The sequence below is a fragment of the Procambarus clarkii genome, chromosome 43 (assembly GCF_040958095.1).
Source record: "Procambarus clarkii isolate CNS0578487 chromosome 43, FALCON_Pclarkii_2.0, whole genome shotgun sequence".
Lineage (NCBI taxonomy): Eukaryota > Metazoa > Arthropoda > Malacostraca > Decapoda > Cambaridae > Procambarus > Procambarus clarkii.
In genome coordinates, this window is record NC_091192.1 from 28151455 (window position 1) to 28175188 (window position 23734).

The window sequence follows — 23734 nt, forward strand, 5'->3', positions numbered from 1 at the left end:
GCTTTGATAGTCCCAGTAGCACTCGGCAGCTTTGATAGTCCCAGTAGCACTCGGCAGCTTTGATAGTCCCAGTAGCACTCGGCAGCTTTGATAGTTCCAGTAGCACTCGGCAGCTCTGATAGTCCCAGTAGCACTCGGCATCTCTGATAGTCCCAGTAGCACTCGGCAGCTCTGATAGTTCCAGTAGCACTCGGCAGCCTTAATAGTCCCAGTAGCACTCGGCAGCTCTGATAGTTCCAGTAGCATATAATGAGTGGTTAGCGTGCTAGTACCATACATGCACACGTCCGTATTCAAATTGGAACCGGTTTAACAGTCTGAGGGTTCAACAGTGAGTGTGTACATAACACGAGACTGAACGAGCAGTTGCAGGCTTCGATTCCGCGATTCTAAATTGGTATCGATTGTTAACAAATTTAGTTATGCACGTGAAGAGTATTTACTAACAAAGAGTTATGAGGACAGATTGTCAGTTTCAACGACCCGCTTTTCTAACTATAGGTCGTCTAATGCAATGGTTTCCGATCCTACTCGTCTTTGGGATTTGATTTTGAAACTATGGATGAAGGTAGACTTTAATCACTTCACTTGAAGAACTCCTCAAGTGGCTAATTATTTCCAGATTTCCCTTTTTCGAATCTATGTTGCTAGTATCTAGTTAGCAAGTCTTCTCAATGCGATAACGTTCAACTTAAACGTCCTGCTTCTGTTTATTTTATCGATATCCCCTGAGTATTTTATATGTCTGGAGCATGTCGTGTGTGTCTCTTTCTCGCTCGCCTTTCATTAAGTGGCGTTAGCTTTAGGACATTCAGCCTGTCTCCGTAGTTCAGTCCTTTAATTTCCAGGACAAGTCTTGTAGCATATATCTAAACTTCTCTTTTCAATCGTCGTTTTGTGAGTTTTATTAGGAGACTTTGGGAGAGAAAAGGGTTCACACTGATACTACTACTACTACTATTATGGGAGGAGCCCCTAAGGCAGTTCGTTGTTGACGTCGACCTCGTTCTGGCAGCTCCTGCGACGTTGCTGGAACCATGTGTATTGGCATTTGCCTTTCTATTGGATAATTTCAGCAACGTGAAGAGGGGGGACCTGCTGCATGGGTAACAGCTTCTCCTCCATATCTACCTACCCAGGCTTTGCGCCCTGTCAGGGCGCAACTCCATAGTCTTCGGAGACTGAAGGATGCCTACTACTACTATAATGGGAAATACACTGATACTCAATACCTCTAACACTGTACAGACATGTGTTGGGATAATGCGTTTTGAAATCATCCTTTGTTTTAGTTCATGATGGCGGTCCTGGCGTTCGCCAACATAGCAGTATTTGACTGAGGTTCTACTTGTGTGCGCCTCCGAAGAAAGGTTCGATTTCAAAGATTACTCACAGATTTTCTCTTTAGCCCCGGTACTTTCAGTCTTGTGATGGTTACTCTGGCCTCCTCCTCCTCCTACTCCTCCTCCTCATTCCCATGTCAAGTTTCATGACTTTGCACTTAACAAGGATGAAGTTTAGTAGCCATTCATACGACTGCACCCTACATCTTTTCCCCAAGTCTTTCTGGATGGACCTCAGCAGCTCCCAGGGCTCCACAATTGGAATTTACTGGAGGCTTCTGAATATATTTCCGTTCTGAAGTCCTAGCAGTACTCTATAACGACATTTCCTAATTCCTAATTTTTGTGCCTCTTACTGTCGTTAAATTGGCAGGCAGTTTCTTAACCAATTAAGTTCTGTCAGTTATTGCGACCTGAATCTGTATAGGTTGTACAGAAACCTCCTCTTTTTCCTGTCTGTTCCCAACCATTCTACCGTGAAAATGCGATACTTCTCTCAGACAAGATTTTGTTTTGTTTCCCCTATGTAGACAGTAAGTCACGATAACGTGACTGAAAATTTAACACCTAGCCTGAAACTGTCAATAAAGGGAGTGACGTCGTTTGAGTCCCTCCTGAACCATTATGATCAAGTCGACGCGTTCTAAAATTTTCAGATGTGTGGGTTAATGGGTGTCTAATTTCCACTACCTGAACCGGCGTCCATTCTTCATTGTGTAATTACATCACTTGCTGTTCTATTGTTCAAGTCATGGAATTAATTGTTTTGTCAGCTAGCATTATTGTGACAGGTGAACAGGTTTCAAGAATAGGTTGGTTAGGTATCTGGTTGACCTTGTAGTTTCCTATTGTTGGGCAGGAAACCTGTTGTGCTGATCTAGGTCTCCCTTAACCATGGGATACAACGCACAAATAAATAATAAATGATTAAACCTTCCATGGGATACAACGCACAACTTTTGACCTAACTCACTAATTAATTAGCTAACTTGCCTAACTTCAGGGGTACCTATTTACTGCTACGTGAATAATTCCCATCAGGTGAAAGGAAATTTGCCCAGTCATCTCTGTCCCGCCCGGTGATCGAACTCTCGGATTTTTTTTTTTATTAAAACATTAAGGTACATCTGCAATTGTGCAGCTACCCTAGACTATATAAAGGGGAATACAGTGTGTCAAAAAGCTGTTATTAGCCGAATACGTAGACTACTGCGCTAGGTAACAGGATGGCGGGCGGGGGAGTTTGATACTTCCTAAATCATGAGGCTTTATTTTCTTGCTCTGATTGATAGAGCGACGACCTGGCCTCTTGCATGGTCGGCGTTCGATCCCCGACTGTCCAGTTGAGTTTAGCATTCGTTCCTTCCCTCCATATTAGCATCCCACATTCTATCCTATCCTCATTTCCCCTTCCATAGTCATTTTGGCTTAGGGCTTTCTCCTCATAATTTATAACATGTTCTTGTATTTTGCTGGAACATATATATCTTTTCAGTAACTTGCCACTGCTCTTCTCTCATTTCAAGTGACTTGGATAAGATTACAAAAATGGTAAATTCTTTTCACAATCTTCAATGCGGAGAACATGTCTCTGAAACTACTTTTATGTTTTTCAAACCCGGCATTCTAATGTTGTTGTTTTTAATTCCTGTTTTTTTAAATAATGAAGTGTGGCGAAAGTATTGTTAACGAGATTAGATGATTTTGAATGAAGACTCAACCATAATATTCCATCTTAATTTTCTTCATAAATAAGTGACGCCGGATTTTGTTCATTTTTGTTTGTAATTGAAACACTCTTGGATATGTTGCTTGTCTCTCATGAGTTACTACATGATGGTAAGTAGATTAAAAAGAAAGTTAGAGCAAAATCCTACCATATTCATAGACAACATTCATTTTAGAGTGACAGATAAATTATTAAAATGTTGAAGTAACCGTTCAAAACATTTCTTAAGTGTAGTGCAACATGTTATCCAGGTCAATATACATGTACTTTTACCTAAATATAAATTTATAATTAGTATTATCTCTCGCCGCTAGTTATTAGGATTCCGGGAGATTCCCACCCACTGTGATCTTAAAAAAAATAAATACAGTATCCATAGAATATTTTTATATTTTAGAAAACGAAAGAGAGATATTAAAATCGTTTGAAGTTCCCGACCGAAACATTTCTTCAAGCAAGCATGATGCAACATATTTTTTTTATCTTCATGTCCTTCCATTAGTTATTCAGATACCATGAGATTTCTTGCCAGTATGGTCATGTCTTCTACCTATCTCCCATCTCCACCCATCCGTTTGGTTCCCTGAACCCTGTCAAAGTGACCCGATATCTCTCGTCATAGATATCTGTTGCATTAAAAAGCTAATAGTAGTCGATTCGTCTAATACGGTGCGTTAAGGAAAGTCGGGAACTGGTGATTATATACCAAGAAGCTATATCGCATCACCGCTGTGATATAGCTCCAGTGATAGCTGATACCTATATCACCCTTCGATATAGGTCTTGATCCAAATTTCCCTCTGAGAGGACACATTTATTTGATCATGGAGCGTTGTGCAGGTCGCAGCGAAATACGTCTGTAAGGTGGAATTGTGACAAGATTTCTCTCGATTCGGTACTTTTATAATTTCCATTGACATTTCTGTAATATTTATTAAGTGTCTTCTATGTGTGTGTATATATATATATATATATATATATATATATATATATATATATATATATATATATATATATATATATATATATATATATATATATATGCGAACAAGCCTGAATGGTCCCCAGGACATATATATATATATATATATATATATATATATATATATAATGTCGTACCTAATAGCCAGAACGCACTTCTCAGCCTACTATGCAAGGCCCGATTTGCCTAATAAGCCAAGTTTTCATGAATTAATTGTTTTTCGACTACCTAACCTACCTAACCTAACCTAACCTAACTTTTTCGGCTACCTAACCTAACCTACAAAGATAGGTTAGGTTAGGTAGGGTTGGTTAGGTTCGGTCATATATCTACGTTAATTTTAACTTCAATAAAAAAATTGACCTCATACATAATGAAATGGGTAGCTTTATCACTTCATAAGAAAAAAAATTGAGAAAATATATTAATTCATGAAAACTTGGCTTATTAGGCAAATCGGGCCTTGCATAGTAGGCTGAGAAGTGCGTTCTGGCTACTAGGTACGACATATATATATATATATATATATATATATATATATATATATATATATATATATATATCTGATCGTTGCTGCTTCTCACCCTCAGAGGGAAACGCTAATCATGTCGTTAGTTGACGAAATAAAAATAATGTTTTAGCATTATTATTATTACTGTACATGAGTTGTATGAATTGACGAGTTCTTTTATGCAGAGTTAAGAACGGGTTTATACTTAAAGGATAGTTTCACGTTCTGTTGTTTTATGTTATTCTTGGCTGTTGTCGCCTTTTCTGCTGTATTGTGTTCAGTTCTTCTTAGATGTATTCAACTCTGCTGTCTTCTAGTTCTTAGTCCTGATCCGATTCTCTGTTTCTCAGTAACCACTTCTTCTAGTCTATGACCTAAATTGTTCTGTTCAGCCGTTGCCTCTCTGTTCTCTGACTCAAGCTGTAAATGAACGTTGATCTGTTGTAAGTTGATTGCGCTGTATTCTGCTGTACTCTCTCACAATACATGCTATTGTACATATGTATTTTAGGTCTGTATCTAGGTCCCCTTCCCCCCCCCCCCCCCTGCCTCACCTTTCCCCCTTTCCCATGAGGCAACCCCACAACAGTTGCCTGATTCCCGGGAGCCCCATATGGACAACTATGTAAATAGAGGATACAAGGGGGAAAGGAAACGTGCTCAACCGTTTCTGTCTCACCCGGGATCTTTGATCTGCTGCTGTCCCGTCAGAGGCTGCTGCTTCACTCCTCTGAAGCAGGCAATCGAGTCTGCAGAGGAGCTGGGCCTCGAGTAAGTCTCACTTCAAAATGTGATTGTGTCTGCTCAAAGAGATCGCAGAGAAGTGAGGTTCTCTGTGAAGACTCTGTTGTGGCACGGAAGCACGTGACGTAGAGCGGTCGAATCACGCGCGTGGCACGGGAGCACGTAATGTACAGCAATCCAATCACGTAGGTGGTGATCTCGCTGACGACCAAAGGGCTCTTCCCATTGGTTGTACAAGGTTATGAATCCTTTACAGGCTTGTCGACGGAGATGACGTCAGAGCTTTACACCAGACGTCATCTTGCATGATACGAATAATACGCAAACGTAGACGTGCACACACCCATAGTTCTCATTACACATTAATGTGTATACCTCCTAGCATCAGTATTCCCCTTGGCAGTCCTACGTGTCATTTGTGGGTGAATGTAGGTCTCTCTCTCTCTCTCTCTCTCTCTCTCTCTCTCTCTCTCTCTCTCTCTCTCTCTCTCTCTCTCTCTCTCTCTCTCTCTCTCTCTCTCACTCTCTCTGGAAGGCGTTTATAATGGGGGGTTATAAAGCGTTATAATGGGGCGAGATATCGTAACGACTGTCAAAAATGGGTAATTATACAGCTTCACCAGCAGCTATTTCAGATTCTTACAGCTTCATCAGCAACTTTTATATAGATATATATAGACACTGTCAGTCAGTAATTCGCCCATATATATTTTCTCCCTTGTTCTCTACTTATTCTAAGTAGCGTATTGCGTATAAGTATTAGTTGCATTGTCTTACTGGCCAGCCCTTTTGTTGTTGTTGTCAACTTAACCTTAATAAAATAACTTGTAATTTTCACCTAATGCATGAACATTACACCTTAGATAAAGCAGAAGCCGTCAATAGCCGGACCTCCATTAACCTGATGGCAGTCATGGGATGAGCGAGATGGGATGCTCTGGTATGGGCTATGAAATGGTGGTAGCGTCTGGGATCATCCCGGACGTAGGTTCGAACCCCCATCACGGCCCTTGTGGATTTCTTCGTGTAATATCATCTATGGGGGGTGGGGGTGGGGGGGAATCATCAGCTTTGTCCTGCAGTAATTCGCTAAATTATTATTTATGGTTGTTGCCTCACATTTTTTTTTTAAATAAATTGTCGATGAAAGTTGTAACGAAGATTATATATATATATATATATATATATATATATATATATATATATATATATATATATATATATATATAATCTGAAGCAGGATTTTTACATTTATTCTCAACAAAGGTGGGAATGAGATGACTGGCGACAACAGATGAGAATGACTGAACACTGACAACAAAGGTGGGAATGAGATGACTGGTGACAACAGATGAGAATGACTGAACACTGACAACAAAGGTGGGAATGAGATGACTGGCGACAACAGATGAGAATGACTGAACACTGACAACAAAGGTGGGAATGAGATGACTGGCGACAACAGATGAGAATGACTGAACACTGACAACAAAGGTGGGAATGAGATGACTGGCGACAACAGATGAGAATGACTGAACACTGACAACAAAGGTGGGAATGAGATGACTGGCGACAACAGATGAGAATGACTGAACACTGACAACAAAGGTGGGAATGAGATGACTGGCGACAACAGATGAGAATGACTGAACACTGACAACAAAGGTGGGAATGAGATGACTGGCGACAACAGATGAGAATGACTGAACACTGACAACAAAGGTGGGAATGAGATGACTGGTGACAACAGATGAGAATGACTGAACACTGACAACAAAGGTGGGAATGAGATGACTGGTGACAACAGATGAGAATGACTGAACACTGACAACAAAGGTGGGAATGAGATGACTGGTGACAACAGATGAGAATGACTGAACACTGACAACAAAGGTGGGAATGAGATGACTGGTGACAACAGATGAGAATGACTGAACACTGACAACAAAGGTGGGAATGAGATGACTGGCGACAACAGATGAGAATGACTGAACACTGACAACAAAGGTGGGAATGAGATGACTGGCGACAACAGATGAGAATGACTGAACACTGACAACAAAGGTGGGAATGAGATGACTGGTGACAACAGATGAGAATGACTGAACACTGACAACAAAGGTGGGAATGAGATGACTGGCGACAACAGATGAGAATGACTGAACACTGACAACAAAGGTGGGAATGAGATGACTGGCGACAACAGATGAGAATGACTGAACACTGACAACAAAGGTGGGAATGAGATGACTGGCGACAACAGATGAGAATGACTGAACACTGACAACAAAGGTGGGAATGAGATGACTGGCGACAACAGATGAGAATGACTGAACACTGACAACAAAGGTGGGAATGAGATGACTGGTGACAACAGATGAGAATGACTGAACACTGACAACAAAGGTGGGAATGAGATGACTGGCGACAACAGATGAGAATGACTGAACACTGACAACAGAGGTGGGAAATATTGTTTGGTGACAACAAAAGCGCTGGACATTACCAATGGCTGACATCACAACTGAGGCCGTGTACACCACATGTCATATTTGGTGAAGTCTTTGCAACCAGCCAATTCTGGCTCAATTCCCCTTCAATGCCATTCAAACGCTATCCTGGACATAACAAGGCATACTGGACACAACCAGAACCACCGGACACAACCAGAAGCACCGGACACAACCAGAACCACCGGACACAACCAGAACCACCGGACACAACCAGAACCACCGGACACAACCAGAACCACCGGATCAGGAGTCAACGCATTCTCTGACAATCTTGGCTTCAGTGTAGAAGTCCCACAACCTGAGCTTCCCCGTATAATCACCAGGGCGGAACTGAGTATAGAAATTAAAACGATCCGAGTGCTAAAACGGATGTTGTAACCTTGTTAAATGACGGGGGGAGAGTGATTGACGGAGGGGGCATGGTAACAGCTATTTACACCGTGATTGAGCGAGCCGTACGGGCGGTTGAGACACATCCTGTAATCACTGGCAGAAGGTGGAATGTGTTGTTTATGGCTCTGAGTCTCTTATGACTTCATCGTCTCGAACGCTCGTTTTCCTGCCGGCAGTTTGAGTCGCCGATATAAATAAGTGTCGAATCTCTCGATAATAAGGCTCGTATAATGATAATATATGATATAATGAGGGTTTGTGGAGCTTGGAGTCCTGCTGGTGTACCTATAGCTGTGTGTGTGTGTGTGTGTGTGTGTGTGTGTGTGTGTGTGTGTGTGTGTGTGTACTCACCTAGTACTCACCTAGTTGTGTTTGCGGGGGTTGAGCTCTGGCTCTTTGGTCCCGCCTCTCAACCGTCAATCAACAGGTGTACAGATTCCTGAGCCTATCGGGCTCTGTCATATCTACACTTGAAACTGTGTATGGAGTCAGCCTCCACAACATCACTTCCTAATGCATTCCATTTGTCAACCACTCTGACACTAAAAAAGTTCTTTCTAATATCTCTGTGGCTCATTTGGGCACTCAGTTTCCACCTGTGTCCCCTAGTACGTGTGCCCCTTGTGTTAAATAGACTGTCTTTATCTACCCTATCAATCCCCTTCAGAATCTTGAATGTGGTGATCATGTCCCCCCTAACTCTTCTGTCTTCCAGCGAAGTGAGGTTTAATTCCCGTAGTCTCTCCTCGTAGCTCATACCTCTCAGCTCGGGTACTAGTCTGGTGGCAAACCTTTGAACCTTTTCCAGTTTAGTCTTATCCTTGACTAGATATGGACTCCATGCTGGGGCTGCATACTCCAGGATTGGCCTGACATATGTGGTATACAAAGTTCTGAATGATTCTTTACACAAGTTTCTGAATGCCGTTCGTATGTTGGCCAGCCTGGCATATGCCGCTGATGTTATCCGCTTGATATGTGCTGCAGGAGACAGGTCTGGCGTGATATCAACCCCCAAGTCTTTTTCCTTCTCTGACTCCTGAAGAATTTCCTCTCCCAGATGATACCTTGTATCTGGCCTCCTGCTCCCTACACCTATCTTCATTACATTACATTTGGTTGGGTTAAACTCTAACAACCATTTGTTCGACCATTCCTTCAGCTTGTCTAGGTCTTCTTGAAGCCTCAAACAGTCCTCTTCTGTTTTAATCCTTCTCATAATTTTAGCATCGTCCGCAAACATTGAGAGAAATGAATCGATACCCTCCGGGAGATCATTTACATATATCAGAAACAAGATAGGACCGAGTACAGAGCCCTGTGGGACTCCACTGGTGACTTCACGCCAATCGGAGGTCTCACCCCTCACCGTAACTCTCTGCTTCCTATTGCTTAGATACTCCCTTATCCACTGGAGCACCTTACCAGCTACACCTGCCTGTCTCTCCAGCTTATGTACCAGCCTCTTATGCGGTACTGTGTCAAAGGCTTTCCGACAATCCAAGAAAATGCAGTCCGCCCAGCCCTCTCTTTCTTGCTTAATCTGTGTCACCTGATCGTAGAATTCTATCAAGCCTGTAAGGCAAGATTTACCCTCCCTGAATCCATGTTGGCGATTTGTCACGAAGTCCCTTCTCTCCAGATGTGTTACCAGGTTTTTTTCTCACGATCTTCTCCATCACCTTGCATGGTATACAAGTCAAGGACACTGGCCTGTAGTTCAGTGCCTCTTGTCTGTCGCCCTTTTTGTATATTCGGACCACATTCGCCGTCTTCCATATTTCTGGTAGGTCTCCCGTCTCTAGTGACTTACTATACACTATGGAGAGTGGCAGGCAAAGTGCCTTGTGTGTGTGTGTGTGTATGTGTGTGTGTGAGTGTGTGTGTGTGTGTGTGTGTGTGTGTGTGTGTGTGTGTGTGTGTGTGTGTGTGAGTGTGTGAGTGTGTGTGTGTGTGTGTGTGTGTGTGTGTGTGTGTGTGTGTGTGTGTGTGTGTGTGTGTGTGTGTGTAAGTGTGTAAGTGTGTATATGTGTGTGTGTGTGTGTGTGTGTGTGTGTGTGTGTGTGTGTGTGTGTGTGTGTGTGTGTGTGCTTCCCGTACTTTTGATTAGTACATCGCATTGGTTAAGGTTTCACTACCGAGTGTCGAAACCTCACCCAAATTGGACGAGGTTTCACCCCCCTCCCCCTCTACCACCCCCAAGGGTCGAGGCCCTCACCTCTCTGGCCATGTAGAGTGCATCTATTTGCATCTCAAGCAAAATATAAATGCTTATCGCGTACTAAATTGACCTCCGTGTGAAACAAATGATGATTTCCGTGAATGTATTCTGAATATATATATATATATATATATATATATATATATATATATATATATATATATATATATATATATATATATATATATATATATGTCGTACCTAATAGCCAGAACGCACTTCTCAGCCTACTATTCAAGGCCCGATTTGCCTAATAAGCCAAGTTTTCATGAATTAATGTTTTTTCGTCTACCTAACCTACCTAACCTAACCTAACCTAGCTTTTTTTGGCTACCTAACCTAACCTTACCTATAAATATAGGTTAGGTTAGGTTAGGTAGGGTTGGTTAGGTTCGGTCATATATCTACGTTAATTTTAACTCCAATAAAAAAAAATTGACCTCATACATAGATAAAAGGGTTGCTTTATCATTTCATAAGAAAAAAATTATAGTAAATATATTAATTCAGGAAAACTTGGCTTATTAGGCAAATCGGGCCTTGAATAGTAGGCTGAGAAGTGAGTTCTGGCTACTAGGTACGACATATATATATATATATATATATAGGGAAGGGAGTACCACCTCTGGCTGGAAGAAGGGGGACCCATAGCCTCGGAGGAAACCACACATAACGCATTGGAGGGAATGTGGGTCCCCTCCAATACAGTTTCTGTGTGCTTTTCTCCTACCACCCCCTTACCTTTTTTCTTTATATATATATATACACCTTCACAATTAGTATACTATCAATGACTAGTAAACATAAAAAAATCTAATATAATGCTACGATGAACTTGAAATTTTTAAACGTTAAAAAGTCTAATACTGTCAATAATAAACATCAACATTACTAGAATCCTTGCTAGTATTATATTGGAAACATCAAAATTCCAATGCTATGAAAGACTCTTACTAAATTCCTTGATAATACAGTGAAGATCTCAGGCATATGTATTCTCGTAACTGTAGCTGTCTTACAGCGGAGTACCACAGGGTCCAGTTCTTGCACCGGTAATGTTTATTGTCTACAAACAACTTAGCGGAAGGAATATGGTGTTATAAATGAACAAGTTTGCTGATGATGTGAAGATACTGGAGAAGATAAGAAACTTAGACGATTGCCATGCCTTTGAAGAAGACCTGAATAAAATAAGTGCACAGAGCACAATTTAGCAAATGTAATTCAAGGTGAATAAATACCACGTTATGGAATGTGAAATAGGAGAAAATAGGCCACACCCAACCTACAAAATATTGGGAAAAAGCTTTGCAAAATTCTGACAAAGAAAGAGATTTAGGAGTGGTACTAAATATATATAAATATCATCCAAAGACCACTTAAGAACTTAGTGCGAGGAACCTATACTACACTTTCTTATTTCAGAAGTGCTTTTCAACACATGCATGGTGAAATACTAAAGCCATTGTTCACGACCACTGTGAGACCAAAGTTGGAATATGCAGCGGTTGTAAGAGGCCCGTGTCTTAAGAAGCACATCAACAGTAAAGGTGCAAAGCCTTGCAATTAAATAATGAAGCAATTAGATCAAGAGAAATAGAATTGCTCCAAATCTCAGAAGTTTTATGACAGGCAATTAGATGCCTGTTAATTCCACATAACTTTTCCCTAAGAATTCAACATTCCAGGAAGTTTTACACTAATCCTATCTGCGCTAATTACAACTAATAATTCTTCCCAAAGGTACAGGATTGCTCAGTTCGCCACAAGGATAACTTGCTAACACGTTGGTCTACTTGGTAAGTGAGGAGAAGTGTGTAATACTGAAAGACAAGAGCCACGAGGTGAGGCCAGAGCCATTAAATATACCAAAACTAGAAGACTGAAGAAAAAGAGGTGATATGATCACTACATATAAAATAGTCACGGGAATCGACAAAATTGACAAGAAAGAATTTCTGAGATCTGCAACTTCAAGAACAAGAGATAATAGATTTAAGCTAACTAAAAAAATAAGATATCTAAGAAATTTAAGAAAATTCAATTTCGCAAAAACGAATGGCAGACGGTTGGAACAAATTAATTAAGAAGGTGGCGGAGACCAAAGCCGTCAGTAGCTTCAAAGCGTTACACGACAAAGAGTACTGGGAAGACGGGACACCATGAGTGTAGCTCTCATCCTGTAACTACACTTAGGTAATTACTAGATTTGGTTTAGAAATGAAATTTTAGAAACGAAATGAGTATTTACCAAATAATAAATTAAAAATATGCAGCTATTATAACCGTATCACACATTTTAAAACAATCTTTTTTTTTAATTTAATATCTAATCATATAACTTACTGCTTCTATTTGTCTCTTTCTCTCATGCGCACTTCCCTCCTCTATAGCTAATACAGATTCAGATGCTATTTGCACTTTTTATTAGCCAATAAAACAGCATAATGTTAAACACAAATAAGGACATTCACAGTAAAACAAAAACAAAACAAAAAATCATATTGGTATGTAACTACTAGGCATACATAATGAAAATAAACAGTACTTATATAACTGGTGATACTATTAAAACATAAGAACATAAGAACAAAGGCAACTGCAGAAGGCGTATTGGCCCATACGAGGCAGCTTCTATTTATAACCACCCAATCCCACTCATATACATGTCCAACCCACGCTTGAAACAATCGAGGGACCCCACCACCACAATGTTACGCGGAAATTGGTTCCACAAATCAACAACCCTGTTACTGAACCAGTATTTACCCAAGTCTTTCCTAAATCTAAACTTATAATAACAACAGTATAATAACAACATATAGCAGTATGTTGTATAAAACAGTATAATAACAATCTGTCTGAAGGTCCAATCGTAATCAATGACACAAGCGACCTGGGCTTGCATTCGTTGTTGTTCTTTAATATTCAGCTACTGGAAACTAAAAGTTCCAAGTAGCACGGGCTATGGTGAGCCCATGATGGACTTACCTGGCACAGGAGCGGGGCTGAAACTTCGGCTTTCATTCATTATATGCTGGTTATTTACTATTGCCAATGGAAGCCATAAGGAGTGTTACACACTTCCTGGATTGTCGTTGATCACATGATCCAGTTTGGCACGAAAAGAGAATTATGATACCAAATAGCATTCATTAAAATTATTAACAGTAAAAAGCAGTTTTTCTCAACAAATACATTGCAAATATTAAATTAGTCGACAATATAAAACAAAAACAATGCGGCTAATTGTGGAAACATCTTGGCGCCTCGAAAAGCAGTGTTGCCATGCCATACCAGGAGGCATGGCAGGATGTGCAGAATACCCCCGTTGAAGAGCAGAGGTGCAACAGATACTCTGAGAGAGAACTCTATCAACATCAGAGGCCCGAGACTGTTCAACACACTTCCACTACACATAAGGGGCATAACTGGCCGACCCCTCACACTGTTCAAGAGAGAACTGGATAAGCACCTCCAAAGGATACCTGATCAACCAGGCTGTGACTCATACGTCAGGCTGCGAGCAGCCGCGTCCAACAGCCTGGTTGATCAGTCCGGCAACCAGGAGGCCTGGTCGACAACCGGGCCGCGGGGACGCTAAGCCCCGGAAGCACCTCAAGGTAACCTCAAGGTATGTCTAACACACACCCCCCTCCACTACCCCATCCCTCCTACCCATGGAAAAAGATTTTTGACCGCGACTGTACATAAGGAAATTTATATTTATATGCATATATACCATGTGCTCAAGGAAGTACTCATGTATGGGTATACTGTACCTTTATATGAGGTATGATTTGGTATATATAAGATATGGGGCCGGCCGGCCGAGCGTACAGCACGCTGGGCACGTGATCCTGTGGTCCCGGGTTCGATCCCGGGCGCCGGTGAGAAACGATGGGCAGAGTTTCCTTTGCCCTATGCCCCCTGTTACCTAGCAGTAAATAGGTACCTGTGAGTTAGTCAGCTGTCACGGGCTGCTTCCTGGGGGTGGAGGCCTGGTCGAGGACCGGGCCGCGGGGACACTAAAGCCCCGAAATCAACTCAAGATAACCTCAAGGTATCCTCAAGAGGTGTATAAGGAAGTATATGAATATATTCATCAAATGTGCAAGGTAGAGTATATATATATATATACATACATATATATATATATATATATATATATATATATATATATATATATATATATATATATATATATATATATATATATATAATGTATATATACGAAATGCATAATGCATATGTACGAAAGCATAATGCATAATGTACGAAAGATTGAGAAAATTCGTGTTAGAATTATTAATCTTACTTTTTCGGTCATATTTAATAAAATATGTCTACAGGAAAGACTGCTACCAAAATATACTAATGTTAAAGTGCACGACCCAGCAGCAAGGAATCAAGCCTTCACGATAAAATATCGCCAGGATCTGATTCGTGATCAGATATACAAGGCAGAGAATGAAATCAAAGACAAAAAAACGCAACTACTTCATGCTACAAACGAGTGGAGAAATAGCAACATCGACCATAGTATCCGTACCCGCATTGAACAACACCTCGACATCCTCACAGACCAACATCACCTCAGCACTGAAACAAGGATTATCAAGAAACTAACAACATTATATGGAGGACCTATGGCAATTCCACGACCAAGAGATGGCTTCCTGAACCTTGCAGGAATTAACCTCACTGAGGACCAAGTCACTCTCCTAAATCTGGGCATAAACTGTCATGTTATGTCCAGACCGAGTGAAATGGCCCGGAAAGTGGAGTTGGAAATTCTGTTGGACGACATATTCGACCTCGAGACACAAAAGAAGGTCACTACCAAAGATACCTTACAAGCAGAACTTATTGCAGAAGGAGGAAAGAATCGAGGCAACTACAGAAGCACCATACTGTCCCCCGAGCTTAGAGCGGCAGCTAAAAGCCTTCGCGAGAACAAGGAGATAGTTGTCAGGAGAGGTGACAAGTCGCCAATATATGTCATTCTTAAAAAAGACGAATATCTGGCGAAAATGAACATCATACTCTCTGACCAAACTAAGTTCCAAAGGGTAACGAAGGACACTACAGCCGAATTAAAAGCAAAGGTCAACAAACTGATCGAAACTGTGAACGCCAAGAAATCCGGACTCCACCTGCCAAAGATCATTGGGGAATATAAACCTGGATATGCGTATGGAAATGTCAAGACGCACAAGCCTGGAAACCCACTTCGGCCAATCATTAGCCAGATACCCACACCCACGTACAGATTGGCAAAGCGACTCAACGGCCTGCTGACTCCTTATGTTCCTTGCGCCTTCAGCCTGAAGTCTCCAAAGGAATTTGTGGACTTACTGCGGGGCGCACGGGCCACAGGGATAAGAGCCTCGTTGGACGTAGAATCGCTGTTTACCAACGTACCTGTGGACGAGACAATCGGAATGATAGCCGACAGAGTGTATCGTGATCCAGCCTGTACTCCTCTTGACATGCCAGAAAGTATTCTGAGGAAACTACTCCAAGCTTGTACTAAAGAGGCACCCTTCTTGAGCCCGGATGGGCATATGTATAAGCAAGTAGATGGGGTCGCTATGGGTTCTCCCCTAGGTGTCCTGTTTGCAAACTTCTACATGGGTACCATCGAGCAAAAAGTCTTAGTCGACATGAACTTGAAACCGGCCATATACTGCAGGTATGTTGACGACATTTTTACACAGGTACCTGATGTCAGACATCTGCAGGAGCTGAAGGAGGCATTTGAGCAGAGTTCCGTGCTGCGTTTCACTTACGAGACGGAAAAGGATGGGAAGCTGCCTTTTCTAGATGTAACAGTCATGGAAAAGGGCGGAGGTTTCCACACTGCAGTCTACACAAAGGAAACAAACATAGGAATGTGCCTAAATGCCAACAGCGACTGCCCTGACAGGTACAAGAGGAGTGTTGTTAACGCATACGTCGACCGTGCTCTCAGCCACAGCTCAGAATGGAAGCAAGTCGACGAAGAACTCTGTAGGGTAAGGCAGGTTCTAGTCAATAACGGCTTCTCCAATGGTTTCATCGAAGACATCATAAGAAGGAAAGTGAAAAGCCATGCAACCTCTGAAGAGACAACTAACACAACACCTATACCCCCTATTAGACTATTTTACAGGAACTTCTTTTCCACAGCTCATAAAACAGAGGAAAGGGTCCTGAAAGATATTGTTAATAGAAACGTTATCCCTACAGACAAAAATCAGAGGATACAACTGACGATTTACTATAAAACCAGAAAAACGGCCAGCCTACTCATGAGAAACTCTCCAGACACGAAACAGAACGCTTTAAAAGAGACTAACGTCGTCTATGCCTTCAAATGCCCACTTGGGGACTGTAAGCTCCAAAAAACCCAGTATATAGGCAAGACAACAACATCTCTTTCTAGGCGTTTAACGATGCATAAACAACAGGGCTCCATTAAGGAACATATAATCTCTTCCCATAACCAAACCATCGCCAGAGAAATCCTAGTAAACAACACAGAAATCATCGATAGATACAGCGATAGCAGGCGGCTTGACGTTTGCGAGGCACTACACATCAAGAAGTCAACACCAGCAATCAACAGCCAATTATTGCACAACTATATTCTACCCACCTCAAGACTCCGCTCCAATATAGAAGCATCAAGAAATATGGACCAATAGGCTTTCTACAAACACTTCTATTCAATATCCATTGTTTCGTGTTCTGTCTTGTGTTGATACTTTTAATACCCTATTAATATCCTCTAATGCCACATCATCCTTCCCACCTCACTCAAATGTAATGCCACATCACCCTTCCCACCTCACTCAAAAGTAGATATAAAATCAGGGAAATGCAAGTTCTAATCAGTTGTGTATTTGTGAAGTCTTTGAAAATGTAATAAGTTTTACGAAACGCGCCCGTGTCGCGTCAGACTAGAAATAAAAATGAATTTTGGAGAAGTGATTTTTGATTTACCTCCAACAGTGAAGCATAATGTACGAAAGATTGAGAAAATTCGTGTTAGAATTATTAATCTTACTTTTTCGGTCATATTTAATAAAATATATATATATATATATATATATATATATATATATATATATATATATATATATATATATATATATATATATATATATATATATATATATATATATATATATATATATATATATATATATATATATATATACCAGATATACAGGGAAGTGTGTTACTAGTCCCGGCACAATCGTAGACGCCCAAATAAAGGGCTTTACGTTGTTATTCTCTAACTCTAAACATAATATTGACTGGAAACAAAATAGAAATGTTTACATTCTAAACTCTGAACCAATTTTTAAGCCAAGTTTGGGACTACAAAAAAATAACAGAACTAGTCACACAAATGACCATTATTTCACTTGATTAAACTGACACACAAATATCTTTAGGTCGTTGCACACCGCGTCGTTAAGAGGAGGATGATAGTCTGCCCACATCTCACAGCAGTCTTCAGCCTTCCCACGATCGTCCTTTCCGCTGGGTTCCGTCATATCGGGTTTTCGCATCCACAAGTCCGCCGAGATGAGCCGGCCGTCAAACCAACGCCACTCCGCGGAATTTGCGTCTGTTGCTCCAAGCCAGGCGAATGTTACTGTTAAAATAGAAATACGGCGTTAGAGTGGAAGGTCCAGGAAGATTTGTTTTGTGTATGAAATATACCAAAAGATCGAGCACCAAGTTATAGGCCCGATACAGTACCAGGTGAGTCTACTACGGGTTCACCATAGTCCGTGCGACTTGGAGCGTTTTGTTCCCAGTAGCTGAATCTTAAACAACAACAATAGCCAAAAGATTGTACAATATATACAACCCGTCTTCCTAAGGGTTTTCCCAACGTCAAGAAACTGTCGTACTAACGTGCCCTTATCCTAACCTACCACAGGTACCCAAAACAGAAAATGGGACAGTATGTTTATTTCACGAGCCGCTATCATTTTCTAGTACGACGTTTTTTTTTGCCTTCGGTAGAGTATACGTCAAAATGGGACGTTCCATTAGAAGGATGGAGTTGCAATAGAACTGGTATTAGCACGAGCATTGCAGACATTGAAAGAGGAATTGCAACATGCCTGTACATCCAGGCATCCCATCCAAGAGTCAGAAACCATCCCGGGTTCTGACTCCTAGAACATAAGAAGAACATAAGAACAAAGGTAACTGCAGAAAGCCTATTGGCTCATACGAGGCAGCTCCTATCTATAACCACCCAATCCCACTCATATACTTGTCCAACCCGCGCTTGAAACAATCGATAGAGCTCCTGGAGCTCTATTTTTATAAAGAAATGAAAAGTTCCACTACCAAAAGTGCTCAGTGTAGTTTGGAGAAGAAGTCTGGATACAAGGTAATGGAAGGTAATTATCGGGGGAAATCGCCAATCCATTACGACTATATAGCCCTTGAAAGGGATCAGGATTATGAACAAATCCACAAGGACCGTGACGAAGATTCGAACCTGCGTCCGGGAGCATCCCAGACACTGCCTTAATCGACTGAGCTACGACAGGGTTAAAAGGGTTGAAACCGAACCAACCCTTTCAACCCTGTCGTAATAATGGGAATAATGATATCAGACGACCTAACGACGCCTAAAGAGAATATGAAATCAAGTAAGTCACCAACCAGGCAAATGATAGCGGGGATTATGAGAACCTTCAAATTTAGGGATTCAATGCTTTTATTACTCTTCAAATCAGTTGTGCTGTCCCGCCTTGAGTACTGCTTGATACGCACTTCCATCTTCAGAGCAGGAGAGATTGCTCAAATAGAGGGAATACAGAGAACATGTACGGTACATTTAAATACGATTAAGCACCTAAGCTGTTGGGATCGTCTCTAAGCTCTTATAATGCATTTTCTAGTAAGGAGACGAGAAAAAAGTATCATATACAACATACAGGACAACACTAAAAAGCCTGGTACCCTAATATGCACAGTGAAATTAGCCACATATTGGAGCGAATGATATGGTAGGAAATGCAGACTAGACCCGATGAAGAACCTGCAGGAAATGTTGGACCAGCCGGGTTGTAGTGGATATATGTGCAACCCGTTCTCGCACTTGCATATAGTCAATATCTTGCTTATGAATAAGTGCATATGTGACATACTAATTTATTGTGAATATTTGAGTTTACCTTGAAAAGCTGAATAGAAAATCACAACCTAAGCTAACCTTTTTAGTAGTGCAAGACAAGCCCGGCCCCTGGTTTGGCTTTGCGGTTAGAGGAACTCCCAAAACCACTCCAGGTAATACCACTATGTCAATAACTTTTCATAATATGGTTTTCAAAAACCGAAAAAAGATAGCACAGGCAGTCTGTTGCAATTTCCAGTGCAACACCGCACTGTGCAGTCTTTCTCAATACATCACCGGCTTCCCGCCTCTCTTCCTCCTAAACAGACCGCGAGGAATTCATTTTGTATTTCGCACGGTTTGAATACTGTCTTTATTTAAATGGTTAACTTGTCAAAATCTTAGAATACTGTAATTGCCTTCCAGTGAAATGTCGGTAATAATGTCGGTGAGAAGTTATATACGATATCAAAGCGATTATAAGAATACTCTATAAGGGTATTATATTAGTGAAAGCTTAATCAGCAAATTCTGAAGCTCTGAGACACCAGAGTTAAAAAGCTGAGTACTGTGTAGTTAGTGTGTTTCCATTTCGTCGTAAATTATAAGAGCTTGAAACAAAAGCCTTTATATCAAAACACTTTAGAGAACACATTGTCAGTTTATGTTTATAAATAATAATAAAGGAAAGCCATTTACCGCTGGCATTGCATGAAGCTATTATTATGTTATATAAGAAAACAATCACTATAGCACTATTTCTTTCAAAGGTCGCCAAGTAAATAGTCCCAAGCCTATTTAACTAACCTTCACTTGAGTTTTGCGTTTCTATTTCATGCAGCCACAAACTCAACAACCCATTTTCTAAGAACAAAGAGATTAGTTGATAATTAAAAAACTATTATAAATAAGCATTAATTTGCAAGATAAGGACTCAAGAGGTGGACAGCAGCGTACCTCCTCTGTCGTACAGATAAGAGACCAGGGCGTAGGGGTTCCTGGGGGTGGCCAGGTCGCCCCCCATCCCCTGACAGTGTGTACGAGCATCACTGTGGCTCAGCTTCTTCTTGCTGACGAAGAAGCACTCGTCCAGCACTCTGGTGTAAGGCGGTGGACACGATATCTCTGTAAACAGAAAATAAAAAAGTGAAGCCAAATCATTCGTGAAGTGATATATGGCTTGCGCGTTCATGCAGCTTTCTGCATATATATATATATATATATATATATATATATATATATATATATATATATATATATATATATATATATATATATATATATATATATATATATATATATATATATATATATATATATATATATAATATACATTAATAGGGTATTAAATTCCTAAACACAAGACAGAACACGAAACAATGGCTCTGGCTTATTAGGCAAATCGGTCCTTGCATAGTAGGCTGAGAAGTGCATTCTGGCTACTAGGTACGACATTATATATATATATATATATATATATATATATATATATATATATATATATATATATATATATATATATATATATATATATATAACTGAAAACTCACACCCCAGAAGTGACTCGAACCCATACTCCCAGGAGCCACGCAACTGGTATGTACAAGACGCCTTAATCCACTTGACCATCACGACCGGACATAATGAGGTGATAGCCGAGGCTATTTGAACCACCCCACCGCCGGCACTCGGATAGTAATCTTGGGCATAGCATTTTACCAAATCACCTCATTCTTTGGGGCACACGTGAGGAACACAAATGCGAACAAGCCTGAATGGTCCCCAGGACAATATGCAACTGAAAACTCACACCCCAGAAGTGACTCGAACCCATACTCCCAGGAGCCACGCAACTGGTATGTACAAGACGCCTTAATCCACTTGACCATCACGACCGGACATAATGAGGTGATAGCCGAGGCTATTTGAACCACCCCACCGCCGGCACTCGGATAGTAATCTTGGGCATAGCATTTTACCAAATCACCTCATTCTTTGGGGCACACGTGAGGAACACAAATGCGAACAAGCCTGAATGGTCCCCAGGACAATATGCAACTGAAAACTCACACCCCAGAAGTGACTCGAACCCATACTCCCAGGAGCCACACAACTGGTATGTACAAGACGCCTTAATCCACTTGACCATCACGACCGGACATAATGAGGTGATAGCCGAGGCTATTTGAACCACCCCACCGCCGGCACTCGGATAGTAATCTTGGGCATAGCATTTTACCAAATGGGGATTTTTCAGTTGCATATTGTCCTGGGGACCATTCAGGCTTGTTCGCATATATATATATATATATATATATATATATATATATATATATATATATATTAGTATATTTTGGTAGCAGTCTTTCCTGTAGACATATATTATTAAATATGACCGAAAAAGTAAGATTAATAATTCTAACACGAATTTTCTCAATCTTTCGTACATTACGCTTCACTGTTGGAGGTAAATCAAAAATCACTTCTCCAAAATTCATTTTTATTTCTAGTCTGACGCGACACGGGCGCGTTTCGTAAAACTTATTACATTTTCAAAGACTTCACAAATACACAACTGATTTTTCGACTTTTTCGGTCATATTTAATAATATATATATATATATATATATATATATATATATATATATATATATATATATATATATATATATATATATATATAATATATATCATCAATGTTTATTAATTAGGAAAGAACGTATTATATGTAGAAAATCCAAATCACTAAATATTGCTCTACTTGTTCACAATCTATTTTCATGTCTCTTCTCTGCTTTCAAACCGATGAAAGCTGTAAAAATGGAAAAATCCGTTCTTAATTACCTTAACATCCGGACGGTACAAACAGACAGTTGGAACACTTTACATTCTCATTGTAATATCACCAACCACTCGTCTAGTGTTTGTGACTATCAAACAATAGTCTTAACACCACCTCATAAACAATAGTTTTAAGACTGTTGTTTGTGAGGGAGGTCGTGGTTACACTGTTGTTTGTGAGGTCGTGGTAACACTGTTGTTTGTGAAGTCTTTGTAACACTTTTGTTTGTGAGGTCGTGTTAAGACTATTGTCTAAGACTATTTTTTACTCTTCCAAGGTTACTTGGAGTAAATTAGGCTCACGATCACTAATTATATTCACTAAAGTCACTAAACATCAAATGAAGAATGTCATAAGGAAAAAAATACCAATTTAACGACTAATGAGTCATTAATCTCACGACTAATGAGTCATTAATCTCACGACTAATAAGTCATTAATCTCACGACTAATGACTCGTGTTAGGGTACAGTAATTGGTACCGTATGGTAAATACTTATGTGCCCAAATTCCTGAATTTACAAAGGTTAAGAAGTTGTACACTATAACCAAACCTTTCATTAAGATGCGGAGCGTTGTTTCCGTGGCATTAACCAGCAGCTGCAGCACTTCTGATTGGTGGGACAAGACCAACTGCGACACCACCAACGATGACTGCATTTCGTCAACAGTTGCTTCATCTGCGGCGGAGGCTGCGGCCCACGCCAGACACCACACAACCACGACGTGTCGGACAGACATCATGGTATCTCCTGCTTCACTACGATGCGTCGGGATGATGTGAGCCCTCGACTGGAGGAGCGCCGGTGTGTGTGGGTCCTTTGCTTGGTAACATGTTAGTATAAAGCCAAGGATATCCTGTGATGTCACGAGTTACTGAGAAGAAGATAAGATAACTTAAGATAACTCTAAGCTTGAGATCTGCGTCTCAACGCGGCGCAAACGGACTTTTATCACATTTCGGGTATCACGGACTCACATTTATGGACTTTATTAAGACCTTCTCATGTCGGAGTGTTGACAGGTGTTACAATGAACGCGCAACACAACAAACACCTGCAGAGGTGAGGTTGACTTCCAGCAACGAGGCAACACTTGCGGGTGTTGACGAAGCACAGTGGGAAAGATGTCACACTCTGGCATGTGTTATTGTCTCATTTATTTTAATGAGGTTAATCAAACTGTTGTGGTGGGACTTACGCATAAGGAAAACCCGGGTGGGAATTTAGCCAAAATAGATGGATTTGATAGTCACTTTATTTTACTGATATTAGAGAATTTACAAATAATATATACAATAATTTTTGAAACCATGGATTTTAT

At 40.6% G+C, this 23734-nt stretch overlaps 2 protein-coding genes across 2 annotated transcripts; both read right to left on the reverse strand.

The window, feature by feature from the left end:
• Window positions 1–5287: 5287 nt before the first annotated feature.
• On the reverse strand, window positions 5288–7828 carry LOC138349909 (mucin-3A-like). Its single transcript, XM_069299900.1, has 2 exons — window positions 6626–7828; window positions 5288–5527 (listed from the first exon to the last, which is right to left on the reverse strand). The coding sequence occupies exons 1-2, from the start codon at window positions 7826–7828 to the stop codon at window positions 5288–5290; spliced, it is 1443 nt and encodes a 480-aa protein (XP_069156001.1).
• A 9994-nt stretch (window positions 7829–17822) lies between these two features.
• LOC138349456 (CD209 antigen-like protein B) lies at window positions 17823–23229 on the reverse strand. The gene is made up of 3 exons (XM_045738821.2): window positions 22966–23229; window positions 20527–20694; window positions 17823–18084 (listed from the first exon to the last, which is right to left on the reverse strand). The coding sequence occupies exons 1-3, from the start codon at window positions 23153–23155 to the stop codon at window positions 17843–17845; spliced, it is 600 nt and encodes a 199-aa protein (XP_045594777.2). The 5' UTR covers window positions 23156–23229; the 3' UTR covers window positions 17823–17842.
• Between the last annotated feature and the right edge of the window lie 505 nt (window positions 23230–23734).

Excerpts from the sequence above, each read along its gene's own strand:
- LOC138349909 (XM_069299900.1), bottom strand. The coding sequence starts at position 7,828 with ATGTCAGCCATTGGTAATGTCCAGCGCTTTTGTTGTCACCAAACAATA. Across the intron at positions 5,528-6,625 it reads ATCTCATTCCCACCTTTGTT|AGCCCTTTGGTCGTCAGCGA; the intron begins GTCAGTGTTCAG and ends ACCAATGGGAAG.
- LOC138349456 (XM_045738821.2), bottom strand. The coding sequence starts at position 23,155 with ATGATGTCTGTCCGACACGTCGTGGTTGTGTGGTGTCTGGCGTGGGCC. Across the intron at positions 20,695-22,965 it reads GCTCCGCATCTTAATGAAAG|AGATATCGTGTCCACCGCCT; the intron begins GTTTGGTTATAG and ends TTCTGTTTACAG. Across the intron at positions 18,085-20,526 it reads TTATCTGTACGACAGAGGAG|TAACATTCGCCTGGCTTGGA; the intron begins GTACGCTGCTGT and ends CTATTTTAACAG.